The sequence below is a fragment of the Chelmon rostratus genome, chromosome 6 (assembly GCF_017976325.1).
Source record: "Chelmon rostratus isolate fCheRos1 chromosome 6, fCheRos1.pri, whole genome shotgun sequence".
NCBI classification, from domain to species: Eukaryota; Metazoa; Chordata; class Actinopteri; order Chaetodontiformes; family Chaetodontidae; genus Chelmon; species Chelmon rostratus.
Genome location: NC_055663.1, coordinates 21,746,464 through 21,759,260, shown reverse-complemented (window position 1 = coordinate 21,759,260; position 12,797 = coordinate 21,746,464). Strand labels below are relative to the sequence as shown.

Sequence of the window (12,797 nt, the reverse complement as noted above, 5' to 3'; positions counted from 1 at the left end):
GGAAGTGTTCATCACCTCTGTCATACCTGTAGCTTCTTACAGATGGAATTAGAATGATCGATCCTAGTTCGACTCTCTGTCTCTGTTAAATGTCCCTCCCTCCTCTGCAAGATTCAGATGATAGGAATTTTTCTGTCTAGCGTGGCCTTTCCTCCTTTTCAAGCTCCAGGAGATTTCTTTGAATCTTTTTAGGAGGCTCCATAAATGTAGAGGATCGGCTTACACGGTCCACCATTAAACCTGCAGGCTATTTGATACAGATGTGACTTTCAATCTTCAAAAAATGAGATTTCGGCTTAGCTTTGTATTATATGGTCCAAGTGCAATGAAATGAAAAGGCTTGTCTGTGGGTTTTTTTTTCCTTTTTCCTGTCTGACACCACTTTCCCCCTGCAGCACAGCCCTCTGGAGCTGGGTTACCTTCTATTATAGTGATGGCTTTAAATGAATTTCGGTTCTTATGCAAAATGTAGCCCAGCTATGAATTAGTGTCCTGCCTGCAGCTGATGCTGTACAGTCCCATGGCAATAAAGTGAGTGAATGTTGTTGTCAAGCTTTTCTCAGGGGTCCTGCTTAAGCGCACTAGATAGAGGTCAGAGGAGGCGTGGGGAATTCTGCAAATCCCTGCAAGTCCCTGCATGTCCCCTGGTCTTTAGATGGATGCTGCTAATAGAAACTTGCATCTTGCTGCTTTCTAACCACTCAACCAATCATCAACTTCTGGACATTTGGGTTCAGTTTTTGCTTTTGTTTTGGCTTAATTCAAAAGGTCAGCCAGGAGGAAGAAAAGTTAATTTTGCCATTTAATTCCCCAAATGAGCTGTTTCTGTTTTACAGTTGATAGTTCATCAAGTATAATACGAAAAGTGCGCCTCCATTAGGGTGAGGCGATATGGCCACCCTACCTCCAACCTTTTAAGGTGATCATCACATGCTGGTGTAGCGCTGAACAATTAATCAAAATATTATTGAAATTGCAATATGTCCAAGTGCAATATCAAAACTTAAACTACTTATATTATTTGATAAAGATAAAATGTGCCAAAACATGCTATTAGAAATGAAGCATGGTGGTGCTACAGAGATGCACCGGCCTAAAACATTGTATTCTCTACATCTTAATTTGTTTTGTAAAATTAAGTGCAAAACCGTTCCCACTAAAATCATGACTCATATCTCAATCGCAATATCTGTCAAAAAAATTGCAATAAGATTTCTTTTATTATTCAGCCCTATGCTGGTGCAGACATAGCACTAGCTCTGTCAGCCAATCCCCTGAAGGGTGGCTGTCCGCATGCTTTCCCTCACTCACGGAAGTGTGTCCTCCTAATTGCCTTGAAGGTAGTGTTGCTTGTTGAGAAGCTGTAAATCCCATCTTGAAAGCAATGGGGTGTCACTTAACATCAGCAATTACAAGATTCAATCATAAACTGCTCAGCCATCTGAAAAATATTAGGATAATCATTTTCCCCTCCTCCAAAAACAAACAAACCCTGTGAACACACTAATATGCTGCCGAACAGGCGATGGCTTTTATGGCTTTTTTCTTCTTGACTACTTTTTTTCTGAGCCGAGCAGCTCCATTTCTCACTAAAATCAACGTCTGGAGGGAATTACAAAGTGAGATTATATGCATATTTACACACATAGAAATTAGCTTTCACTGTTGCAGAATATAAACTTTAAATGGCATTTTCAGATCTGATTGTTTGGTGGATGGATTTTATGAGATTCTGTTGGAGTCAGGATACAAAATCTAAGTCAACTTTTCCTACTTTGAGCTTTTTCTGCTTTGTACTGCCGAAGGAGTGGAAAGGCTCTCTGACAGGTTTTGAGTCATACCTCCACTGTGTTTTGTTTTCTCTGAATCAGTCGTACGTCGACTGCATGTGAAGTGACAAATCCGTCTTGGCATCACACTGAAATAGCTTTGCTCTCTGAGAGTCACCCTGTCCAAACTTCAAACTTTTGTTGCCGTCATCATGTTGCCAAAGACTCGGGTCAGCTATGGTGTGACTTTTTTCGATTCCACCACCCTTTCACCATCATCATGTAATTACCAACATTTGTACTGTCAAAACAACAAGAACATCGACCATTCCTCTTCCATCGAAGCACTGTGTCTGCAATCTTACTTCAAGTTGAGTGCCATTTAGAAATGAGATATTGTTCAATAGGGAAAGAAGGATACTTGATAGGACGGAAGTGATTAGCTGATGAACACATTAGCCAGTCAACAGAAAAATGTCCTTTTGTTGAAGTAAAAATGCCAAACATTTACTTGTTCCAACTTCACAGATGTGGAGAATTGGTACTTTTCTCTGTTTTATATCATTATATTTTATCATTATCATTATCATTATCATTATCATATTTCTTTGGATTATGACCTTCAATTAAAAAATGCTACTTTCGGCTCAGGGAAGTTGCAAAGGGCGTTTTTGACAACTGCCTGATATTTTATACGCTAAACGATTAATCAGTTAATTGTAAAAATAATCAACAGATTAATCGATAATGAAAATAATTGTTAGCTGCAGCTCAGATAATTACTTGAATAAAATGCTTGGCTTCATAGACAAATTCTGGACTTTGAAATGACAAAATTATATATTTTATATATTTATTAAATTAGAGTAAAGCGCGTACACTAAATACGCACACTAAAAACTCAAAAATAAGTTTCAAGTACAAATTTTCTTTCTATTATAAAGAATTAACTTCCCCTCTAAATGGTCTGTAATGTGGCAGAGTTATAGAGGTGACACAGGCTTGGAAATCGTGTTGTAAGACCAGGTGCTTCATGAGGGGATTTAATCAGAAGAGGCATATAAATCGTTTCTAAAAGAAAAAATGCCTCAAAACTTAAATAACCCAAATGACTTTGTCCTCAAAAACGACCGCTTTTATGTGAAATTACTTAAGGGATAGATAAACCATTTGGAACAAAGCTTTTCAAATCTTTTTGGTACAACATATTCAAAAGATGAAGAGGCCGAGAGCAAAGTCAGAAGACACAACTCCATATTTACCAGCTGTCAATAGCACGTCTGCTCTTTTCATCCTCGCCGGCGTGGAAACAAGAAAGCCTCAGAGCGCCGTCACCTATCATGATCCTTCGCTCTGAAGCCTCAGTGGAGAGAGCAAGTGTCAGTCAAACTGAGAGGGGCTGATGAAACTGGAAGGCCATGTAAATTTTGCATGAGGTTTTGGGGAAAAGCTTTCACAAGGAATTTACTTGACTATCAGCGACGCTGCTCTTGTGAAAGCCTACTTTTGGCTAAAACAAAATAACAAAGTTTCTCCCGTCATGGTCACGGTCGCCGTCATGGCCGACACGCTGAGGCTGCTGTCATAAAGCTCTGGAATTGCTTCTGTGTTTGGTGAATAAAGATGATGCATTATTACAACAATCCTCCCCTGAGATTAAGTTGTTTTTTGTGCAAAGTTTAATAGCTTTTCACCTCAAGAGGAACCGTCTCTTTCACTGTGATTGATGCTTTCACTGTTGATTTGGTGCATGATAATGAGTGAGGAAACTATGCAGGGATTCCACACTCTGCCAGAGCCACTGGCTGCAAAGGATTTTTTGTGGTCTTTTTTCTTTACAGGATGGATAATAAAATAAAACGGTGCTTCAGGACAGGCTGTAAAAATGGCAGTGACTGTAGTATGAAAAGTGAGCAGCAGGGATGTAAATTAGCAGCTTTTAAGGTTCCTGCAACAAGTTTTAAATCAGCTATAATAAAGTCATGCAATAACAAAGGATGAGACAAGAAGAAGGGAGATAAATGGAAAAAAATTACCAGAATTGAACATAAAAATGTGTTTAAGTTCAGACATATTATTAGTAACTGATGGTATCTTCTGCTGCCACTAATAAAGATAAAGAATCCTTCAGAAGCTGTGTGAATGGTCACTCATAAAAGCAAAGATTAATTAAGAAAAGCAACCATGTGCTGCCTTCAAAGCTTATAATAATGAACCGCTTAGAGTTTATGAGCTTTTAATCTTGTGGGTTTTTTTTTTTACATTTTGAAAACTCAAAAGTTCAAGAAAGGAAATAAGCTAAAACTCATTCAGGTGCTGTCTTTTACACAGAGTTGTACTTCAAGAACTTTTTGCTTCACCTCTAATAAGTTTTTTATAGCTCAGCCGTCTTTGCCATGCCAACCCTACTGATAGCTTCAGAAATGTGGTGCTACAAATTAAAACCAGAGAAGCAGCGGGTGAGAGACCATCCAAGACGATCTGCTGAAATACAACTCACTCTGGCATTAAGGCAAAAATGTTTAACAGCAACATTAAGCTGCAAATCTTTGTGGCAAGAGGCTTTTGTTATGTCTGACCGAGTCAAATCTAACACACCTGGAAGTCTGGCTCCTCACGTCTCAGACGGTGATTCACAGCTCTCTGACTTGTCGACCCGGTGTGCTCTCTGAGAGGGAAAATAGGTCTAACATATGATGCATTGATCTCCTTTATCAGATTTTGACCACGGAGAGGCATTCTGGAGCGGACGCAAACAGCGTGCTGCCAAATTCAACTGTGAGTGGCAGCACTGAGGATCTTATCATGCTCATTTATGTGTTGTAATATGGTTTTCTCTTGTCATTTACAGTCATTTTCACTTTTAGATCCCTGAAAATGAAATGAATGTGACCTCTGCCTTGATTGTCTGCCTTTTGTTGAGTAAACCATCAATCAATATTCATCTCTTGTGCTCAAAATCTGTTAAATAAATTTGGAAACACAGTGAAAGAGCCAAGTTTAAAGCATTCAGGGATCGCTCTTGAAATATCAGATCAGTCTATAAAGAATAAGAGTTTTTAAAAAAAAAACTGTACCAATAACAATCTGACAAACAGTAAATCTGTGTATTTCCAATGTTCTTGCAATCCAACTGCGTGGATGAATGAATATGCAGAAAATACTTTACATACAGCTTGTGAGCAAATAGGGCTTAAACAAAAACTCCAAAATGCCATCAGTGTTATGTTTTCCATGTCTGAAAAGGGCTTTTAGATCGGAGTGTAGAGGGCTAAAACACGAACTGACCTCCTGACCTGAACATTTTTGTCCACTTCCAAGAAATCCAATTAAGCTTTTCCAGCCTCACCCCGTCTCATCTCCAGTTTCTGTTTATCTGCTCTCTGCCTCAGTGCTTTTCAGATTTCCCATATAGACTTCAGTGTAAATTGAAACTCCACACTATTATGCATATTCCCACCTTCCTGTTAGCCAAAAGGCTTGAAAAATAATGTCCAATTTATTTGATCTTTCATCTTTTTTTTACTTCACAATCTTTCAGCGTGTTTTTAAAGTTTCACGTTGTGGTCTGTCTGAGCAACAACACCTTGTTAGGTTGCTGGACACACCCTTCTCTTTAATTAACTGCCTATAATAACTGCCACAGTCCTAAAAGATACCACAATGAGACGGCTTTTTCACAGAAGCACTTTGCAAGGGAGTTGTGTGCAAAAATCAAGCCAGTGACTGTGAGTTAAAAGCAGTGATAAACTAAAAATAAAATGAATTTGTAAAAAAAAAAAAAAAAAAACTAAACAAAAGTAACTCAACCATAACAGCTGTCTGTAGATAAAACTAAAAGGAGTATGTGTAAAACATTTATAAGGTAAAAAGACCAGCTATTTGTGTACTGACAAATTCATGATGCATACAATATCTATCCCTAAACCAAAAAGTACCTACTGGGTTTAGGCACTGTGGCACTGTGTTCACCATCTTAGCTTTGCATGCTAACTTGCTTATTAGCACTAAACAGAAGGTGCAGGTGAGGCTGAGGGGAAAGTCATTTCTTTTTGCATGGATTTAGTCAAAGTATTGGTCAAAATGACATTCTGGTGGTTGAGATGAATGAAAAGACAAAACGACAAATGTCAACCTCATGGTGGCCGTAGTAGAAACGTCAAGGAACAATAAAAGTCAGTAGGTTTTATACTCTCGGGACCAAGAATGTCTGTACAAAATTTCATGCCAATCCATCCGGTCATTGTTGAGACAATTGACCAACGGACCACCATGCCTATCCATGCAGCCATTCCACTCACATGGCTAGAAGTGCTACCACTACTAAAAATGCTTAGACTTAACACTAACTGCAATTTACTGAAATAAAGCTGAAATCTATACAAACATGATAACTTAAAAATCCATGAAAACCTCAGGTAGCATTTACTGAGGTACCAAATATATTACAATCCATCAACTGCACTCCTGTTTCTGGAAATAATGAAAGTTTCCCTTTGATTTTCCATATATGTAACAGCTGTCTGTCTGCTGTGTAGAGAAGCAGGTGGGATGTTAAGATCGTATTTAGTTCACTGACACAAACTTTAACGTCCACTGAGGCTTTAACAGAAGCGCTCCACGAGGCCTTCTACAGGAAGCCTGTCAGCACTGCAAATGACTATTTATATGATGTTTATGTTTCAGGCTTTTAGAAAAACACAGATCCAGACGAACTTAACACGAGTCAGTGCGTAGTAGCTCTGGTTCACAGCCACATGATGCACAGCAGTCGTGGGGACCGACTCTCTCAAGCTTCCTCCGTAACCACAACACTGTCATCACATTGCAGCCTTTCCAGGACAGATTTATAGAAAACAGTAACTTGTAAAAACACAGCACTGTCACCAGCCTCATTACACCGTGAACCCTACCCCTCTGACTGAACAGTCCAAGTGAGCAGCGAGAGAAGCAGCAACACCTATTTTTGACCATTCGCTAACCCCAAAACAGTGATCGTCCAATCACAGCGTAGCAATCGTAACTAGGCTCGTGGGGCCTGTCGAGCTTTGGATTTCTCTGTATGTTGAAGCGGTGTCTGTGGGGCAAGAAGCATATAAAGACTAACTGCATTATTCTGTGGGGGTAGAGGTTAATTTAGAAAAATACCTGTTCAGGACTGAAACTTTCGCCCTGTTTTGAGCAAAACTGCTACTGTATCAGAGTGTTGAGACAACTTGAAGCTCCGTCCTGGGGAAGTTTGCACCGGAGCGAATGAAGCTTGCATTAGACAACATTACCTTTTCCGAACTCATCAGTTATTCCTCAAATCCTTGACAGTGAAACATGTTTTCTATAGCTCAAACCATCCTGTGGTTATGTTGGCACAAGTAACATCCAGTTCCCAGCAGCTTACACTCTCTAGCTACAGCTGCTAGCAACATTTGTCATCGCAGCCAGCAGAAAATCCACAGCCATCGGCTTGAGATGAGACGTCTGCTTGTGTTTTCTTATTCTGAGTCATTGATTCAAAAATTGCTGCATAACTTCACTTTGAGTTGTAAATGTGTGTCTGTAAACTATTTGTGAGATGCTGATTAAAATAAGTCATTAGATACTAAATAGATACAAAAATAAACAATCTACAGTACTAAGTTATATTTAGGAGAACAGACAAGCAAAGAGTAGACATCTGTGGCAAAGTTCTCAAACTGCTGTTGATTAGAGAAGGAATAATGATCAGCACTTTAATTGCTTAACAGCGTAAGAGCCAATCAGCATTTGAGTGATTGCCCAAGGTCGTTAGACGGCTTCTGAGTCGCATTCAAGAGGGCCCTTGTGCGTGTGTGTGTCTCTCGCTGCATAAAATCAGGACGCCCAGAGGTTGCGAGTGGGGCTCTTTGGAGCACGCTCCTCATGAATGATGAGCTGACCTCTGACCTCAGCGTGTGTGACACTGCAAGAGCCTTCTGCTAAGATCCTTCTGCTCATGCACTGAAAAACCCGAGTTAGACACACTGATGGAAAACCTGGTGAAGAATATTTGGTTCTAAACCTGATCCAGTAAATCCATGTCCTTTTCCCCAAATTAGATAAATTATAGGACGTTCTGGTTGTTGAAAGATGCTCTGTTTATAAAAAGCAAAAAGTGGACAGGCATAGCAGTAGAATGGTGTTGGAATTGCTAAGGCTAGTCTCTGAACATATACTCCTCGCTCTGCTTTCATTTGAATTTTCAGAAAAAAGCTGTATACTCTCAGAAATCTTAAAGCAGCTTTGATAACAGCCGATAAAACACTGCAAAGCAAAGATCTCTGAGTGTGTGAGGTTGCCTTTAAAAATATTATGTCACTTCAGTGATGCGTAATTATCTGGCATACAGGAAGAAGCTGCAGGGGCTGGAGGTGAATGCAACTTGATCGCTTGAAGCGAGTGTGGTGAAAACCGCAAAGTGTATAGATATCAGAATAATTCATAACTATTGATTCAGTGGACCTTCTCTGTCCTATTGACTTGTTTCAAGCGTGCACACTGTACGTCTGTATGTATATCTAATCTCTGCTGGTCTGTATGAACAGATGCGTGTTGTGTACATGATGAGCCTGTATGTCTGCATTCTGTGTGCGTGCGTGCTGTGTGTGTGTGCCGACGTCGGGTCTGCTCCAGCTTGACTGACAGTCGTACTCAGCCTGATTAAAGTCACACATCATTTGCTGAGTGACTCATGGAAGGTCATGTAATGCTGATGCTGACAAGACCTTGGATGAATGAAATATAAGCTCATGTAATTACTGTCAAATCACAGTTTCTGATCAGTTGAAACCCGTCAGACGTTTACACAGTCATGCAAGCACACTATTAAATCACTCCTTTCTGCCGAAGCAATAAAATGGAATCCACTTATTCTTCTTACTAACTGGGCAACAGCTGCAGAAAATACTTGTTTAGTTTGGATGGCAGGTGTCTCTTCAACAGGAAGCCTTCAAACACAGTTTCAGTCAACAGTTTAACCACTGTTCTAATTCAGAGCACAAGGTATGTTAAAACCGCAGGTAACCATAGCAACAGTACTTCATGCTACATTACCAGTTAATTCTCACTGGTGAAACGGGCATACTAACGATGGGTTAGACTGAGTTTCTGTTTTTGCCTGTGGCAACGTGACCTTGGTACAGTGGTGGAAGACCTACTCAGATGCTCGACAATTAAAAAAACATTTAGAAGGAGAAAAAAAAACGAGTAAAAGTTCTGCACTCAAAAAACTTTAATGTGTCATATTTTATGTAATAATGATGTTTTCAAAATCTTAAAGGGATAGTTCGGCATTTTACACATTAATCTGTATGGCATCAACATCTACAGTCTCGTGCTCTCACACTGACTTCGCCCCCAAAGTGTCCTCTGAGCCGAGATCTGGCCAGTTGTGGTCAGTGCGAAAGTAGTTCCGGTAGGTTTCCTAGGGCCAGATAAGGCACATGTTTTTCCTCTCAAAACAGCACTCGTTCGAATCAGTGATTTATTTGCATAACAAAAGACGTCAACCACAAAACGTCACACCTCGTAATCGTTTGGGTCTAACTTTATCCCAATTGCGATCAATGCGCGCTGTCAGTGCTAACCGTTGTGTGCGAGCCAACTGATCTCTCGTCAGTGTTCGATGGTGTTTACAGAGTGCAGACGACGCAACGCAAACGAGCTAGTTTTAGAGCTAGGAGAAGGAGAGAGAGAAGAAGTCCACCGGCTATTCTTTATTTGGAAAAACGAGATAGAGACATGGTGCGCACTTGTGCCTATCCAGGCTGTACCAACAAAGATGAGAGTGGGTCTCCTCAAACATTCCACCGATTCCCTTTGACGAATGTAGCTTTGAGGAGACTTTGGCTACTTTCTCTGGGCTTGAACGTGGAGCTCACCCAACTACCGAAGATGAGAAAGCTTCGCGTGTGCAGTGACCACTTCAGCGAGGACGACTATCTTCCAGAAGGACAGACAAAGAGACGTATTTTGAAGAGCACTGCTGTACCTGCACCCCAGGTAAACAAAATTGTACCACATATTTTCTATAGCATCCGTGTATAGTCTTCTGGTGATGCACCGCGGGCTATGCGAGTGCAAGCACTGAGATATATTCTATCTCAGTGAGTGAAACATATTCATCTATCGGTGTCATGTCACCAATGACAAATGGACAAATGATGCACCCTGCCCGTGTAATTTGGAAATCCGTCCAAAAAAATGACATGAGAACTCGAAGCAGGCACTTTCTGAAATCAGACTGTAGTCTAGCTGCTAGACATTGCCTGCTAACAGATAATGTTTCTTGATTACTTATCTGAGTAAAAAGTAGACCAAGACCATTTTGAAAACTCTATATAACTGTTTTTTTTCCCAGGAAATGTAAAAAATGTTATACAAATGAATTACATCTTAGTTTGCCTTTCTATTTTAGAGATACCTATTTGTAAGCTCATAAATAGCATTCGCACAGCATCACAGGACACACATTACCATATTGAGTTTCATATATAATGATCATACACCATCCTATCTTGTGTGCCCCCCCCCATTTCCTTTTTCCTAGGACAAGAGAGATATAATGTCTTCCATTCACGGCAGTCAAATCAGTGGGTTGCAAGAAGACTGTATGAGCCAACAACACAGGAGTTCCCGAAAGATTTGGTGGAGAAGGTCATCCAACGACGGCTTGACACCAATGTGAAGCTTGGAGACCCAGCTTTCCACATACATCCTCCAGTCATCATACCAGCCAACATTGCCCCAACACCAAAGCCAAACAAGGCTGAATTGGTTTCAGCACACAAATCACGCTTTCATGAGACACCTGCCACTGAGAAAGATGACTGAGACTGTATATACATATATTGTCATAGAAGTGTGTTTATTTACATTGTTTATTTACATTTGTGTCTTTACATTTGTTTTGTATTTTTAGAAAATTGCACGTCAAAAAGAAATTCACAGTAAAGCTTTTGATTTTTAAAATTCTAAAACAATTGCAGTGCATCATTTGACTCTTTGAAACCAGCATATTGTCCACTTGGTGATGGATATGTTCTTCTTATTAGCGCCACCACGCAGGAGGGAAGAACTCTTCTGTTGCCAGGACCAAGCGTCTGTCCTTTCAGAGCCCATTCCATTATGATGCGATAGGCGACCAGCCTGTACTGTCTGAAATGCAAACAGAAAATAAGTTTATGCACATTAGATATATGAAGTGTGTCAACATTGAGTAAACTGCATAGTTATTATGGTTGTATATAAACACATTTTGTTTAATTGACAACACAGCAGTTTGTCAGGAAGGTATCTTTATTTATGCACCAGCATTTCAGGCTACTGTGAAATAGGTATCCTTATGTGTTTTTATACATCTCAGAGAAAATGTCCTTTATGAGTACACTTTGGGCCACGGCGACATAACCCTTAGAGCTCTCTTGACATAATATGCATAAGGTAGGCCTTGCTTTATGATTGAAGGGCATTCATGAGTAGGCTGATATTGAGACACAGTGATGCTCAGAAGTAAATTTTGCTTCAAGTATGATGATGAAATGAACATAAATTACTTTAGGGATGCACTACATTATGTATTTATATTTATAAGTGCCACCCATGACATGGTATGTATAAAACTATAATTAGATTCATTCGATGTTGGATGTGATGACTGTAGGTCGCACTAGCCTACTGCATGGCTCAGACTAATACAATATAACGCCATAGAAGCAAGCAGCTTTGTAAAAAGTAGAAGTTATCTTACTATTTTATTGACAACACCCATACTATCACGTTGTTACAACTACAATACCAAGCTGCTGGTGTTGTAATAACATTTGTAAGAGTACTTCTACTTTATACAACTCGGTGTAGGCTACAATTGAGCACTTGTAGGCCTACTGTAGGGTATAAGGCAATAGCATCAAAATAACAGCATGTAGACAAAAACTCACTCTGCAGACAACTGGCCATCGGGTCCAGCAGGTTTGGGGCGCTTTTTCCAGTTTATTTTCGGGATGTGGAAAAAAGTCTCGAGGACACCAGCATTCAGGATTGCAGGCAAGTCGTTGTTATTGGTGATGCAGACAGCTGCTGATGCGCCAGCCTCCTCGTCAATGGAAAGGTCCTGCATGCGAGGCATTACGAGGTCCCATTCATGGCAACAGTAGCACTCAACCTCGGTCTGCATAACTTCGCACTTGTTGCACGTACACCACCTTGTATCAGTCACTCGAGGTCTCGCAGCTGCGGCCCCGATTTCACGTTCCACATCTCTGCTCGCCATCTCTCTCTCTCTCTCTGCCCGTTCTACCTCCATCTGATATAGTTCTGCATCCGTATATTCGGGTTCATACAGATATCCTTCTGGTTGTGTGCTGAAATCATATTCTTCGTCGCTGCTGTAGTCAGACATGGTGTAACTAGCTTTCCAAACGCTAAACTGTGAATGAAACACCTGGCTTAGCTACCTGTCACTTATAGTGGCTCCTGCGCGCATTGATCGCAATTGGGATAAAGTTAGACCCAAACGATTACGAGGTGTGACGTTTTGTGGTTGACGTCTTTTGTTATGCAAATAAATCACTGATTCGAATGAGTGCTGTTTTGAGAGGAAAAACGTGTGCCTTATCTGGCCCTAGGAAACCTACCGGAACTACTTTCGCACTGACCACAACTGGCCAGATCTCGGCTCAGAGGACACTTTGGGGGCGAAGTCAGTGTGAGAGCACGAGACTGTAGATGTTGATGCCATACAGATTAATGTGTAAAATGCCGAACTATCCCTTTAATCTGCAAATTGATGTGTAGCTACAACTGAACAATAAATGGAATGGAATGAATAATAAAATACTGGCCTCCTAAAAGTAGTGGACATAAAAAATAGTCACATAGAGTGAAAGTGCCTCAGAATTGCAGTTAAAAAGTACAGTACTTGAATATATGTAGCTTGTTACTTTCCATTCTTGCCATGGAACAAATGCCATCTGCTGACGAAGACTGTTAGATGTCTATAGTGTTTTTTTATATATA

At 40.3% G+C, this 12,797-nt stretch overlaps 1 protein-coding gene across 1 annotated transcript; it reads left to right on the top strand.

Moving 5' to 3' along the window:
* Window positions 1-9,324: 9,324 nt before the first annotated feature.
* LOC121607744 (THAP domain-containing protein 1-like) lies at window positions 9,325-10,467 on the top strand. Its single transcript, XM_041938687.1, has 2 exons — window positions 9,325-9,782; window positions 10,330-10,467. The coding sequence occupies exons 1-2, from the start codon at window positions 9,522-9,524 to the stop codon at window positions 10,465-10,467; spliced, it is 399 nt and encodes a 132-aa protein (XP_041794621.1). The 5' UTR covers window positions 9,325-9,521.
* Window positions 10,468-12,797: the final 2,330 nt, after the last annotated feature.